The sequence below is a fragment of the Chaetomium globosum genome, genomic scaffold, assembly GCF_000143365.1.
Source record: "Chaetomium globosum CBS 148.51 scaffold_7 genomic scaffold, whole genome shotgun sequence".
Classification (NCBI taxonomy): Eukaryota; Fungi; Ascomycota; class Sordariomycetes; order Sordariales; family Chaetomiaceae; genus Chaetomium; species Chaetomium globosum.
In genome coordinates, this window is record NT_165982.1 from 3,193,654 (window position 1) to 3,195,453 (window position 1,800).

The 1,800-nt window shown below is 52.8% G+C and overlaps 1 protein-coding gene across 1 annotated transcript; it reads left to right on the forward strand.

The window, feature by feature from the left end:
- Window positions 1-1,249: 1,249 nt before the first annotated feature.
- On the forward strand, window positions 1,250-1,672 carry CHGG_10588 (uncharacterized protein; the record flags this gene model as incomplete). The annotated part of the gene is made up of 1 exon (XM_001228514.1): window positions 1,250-1,672. The coding sequence occupies one exon, from the start codon at window positions 1,250-1,252 to the stop codon at window positions 1,670-1,672; it is 423 nt and encodes a 140-aa protein (XP_001228515.1).
- Window positions 1,673-1,800: the final 128 nt, after the last annotated feature.

Consider the following 1,800-nt stretch of genomic DNA (forward strand, 5'->3'; position numbering starts at 1 on the left):
TAGAAGTGCCGTTGCATGTAAGTATTAAAATGAACTCTTTCTGCAAAGTCTACATGTACCAGACCCCACTTTGCTCACCGTCATCCAAATGGACCCTCAAATCAGTGAGAAAGTAAAAACTGGGGAATTCTTGTATACCCTCCCTCACACGGCTTACTTATGGGCTTTTGAGGGTTGAATCAGGTAAAAGATAGGACGATCCTCCCTCTTGAGGGGCCTACCCTCAGGGCACCTGTAATGTCCGGGCCAAGACCGTATAAACGAGATATTTACATGTAAGGCGGGTGTGAGGGGGTAAACAACCCTAATATCAGGACTGGAGGTAGATGGGCACCTACGTACCGACCCAGTTAGAGACCTGTGACTGACCAGGGTAATGATAGTTTTGTAACGAACCTAAACCTAACCTACCTACCCCGTTATCTTACGTGACGGCAGCATGTAGGATAAGGTCTACAATGCTTGCCCTCGAAGAATGATACTGTCACCGTTGAGGTTGTTCGGTTGAACAAGTCATGACCATGGAAAGCAGCCTCCATCATTTCTGCGGCCTCAACGTTAATATAACTTTGGACCTCGTGATTGCTGGTTGAAGATACAAATTTGACAGAGCAACCGTCTCTTTTTTTGACAAACTTCTTTTGATTGTTTGGGGGAGGTGCAAACATTTGCATGGAGTCCTGGTTTCACTCCGAGCCGAGTGTCATCCGCCTCCAGGAGAACAGCTTGCCGACAGCCGAAGCTACGCCGCAATGTCCATCATCATTCAAAACCTACCCTTTTGCTCCTTCATGACTGAGCCGCACCGCCGCACACATAGCGTGGGTCTCGCGGCCCCCGAAACCGAGGTGGAGAAACATTTTTACGAGGTCGGATCGGCAGGTCGCAAGGGATGTCGGACGGGGTTCGTTGGCCCAAAGTCGTGTCCCTTGCGTGGCATGCGTGGCTGAGCGCAAACTAACCACTCTGTAACCTCGTGTCCAACAGTTTCGGGTCAAATTTGCAGGTCAAAAAGGCCTCGAGCCCAGGGGCCATGTAAGAAGGTGTCCACTGGCGCTCAGTCATGCCCGCAGCACATCCCCTAAAAACCCTAGCGAGTCGCCCAAAATGGGGCATGATCGGTCATGTCTCCTGCTGGCGAAGTCGGTCGACGAGACGGGAGTTACATATAAGTTGATATCAGGTCGAGCTCTTCGCCGCTTTGTAGGGATTACTCATCGCTCTTGTCGCCATTCGCTCGTTTGTCGCCATGAAGTTCACCACATGCGCCCAGGTGCTGTCCGCGGCGGCCATCGCATCAGCCGCCGCGGTGTCCATACCCGGGAAGCGAGAGGTCCGTTACGGTTATTCCCACTCACACAAGATCAAGGGGATATCGTGGGCCGAAGCGGTGAAAATCATGGGAGGGGACCCAGGGGGTGAGTCGGGCGGCAGTGACTTTTACGAAAAAGCCTCCAACAAAACCGCCTCACCGGGCAACACCACCGCGATCCAACCCATCGCGACCCAATCCGTCACGACCCAATCCGCCGCGACCCAAACGACGCCCTCTGACTCCTGCACTGACAATGTCCGGATCGAGTGGAACAATATGTCGGACGGCCACAAACTCTCGTATGTCCAAGCAGTCAAATGTTTAATGGACGCGCCTGCTACTTGGGGTATGGGATGAAGCAAGGAACATCTGGGACGAAATGACATGGATCCACGACCAGCTGAACGAGCGCATCCATGGCCTTGAACACTTTCCTGCTCTGGCATCGGTACTACCTCCACTTGCTCAAGACGCTTCTGGCGGAA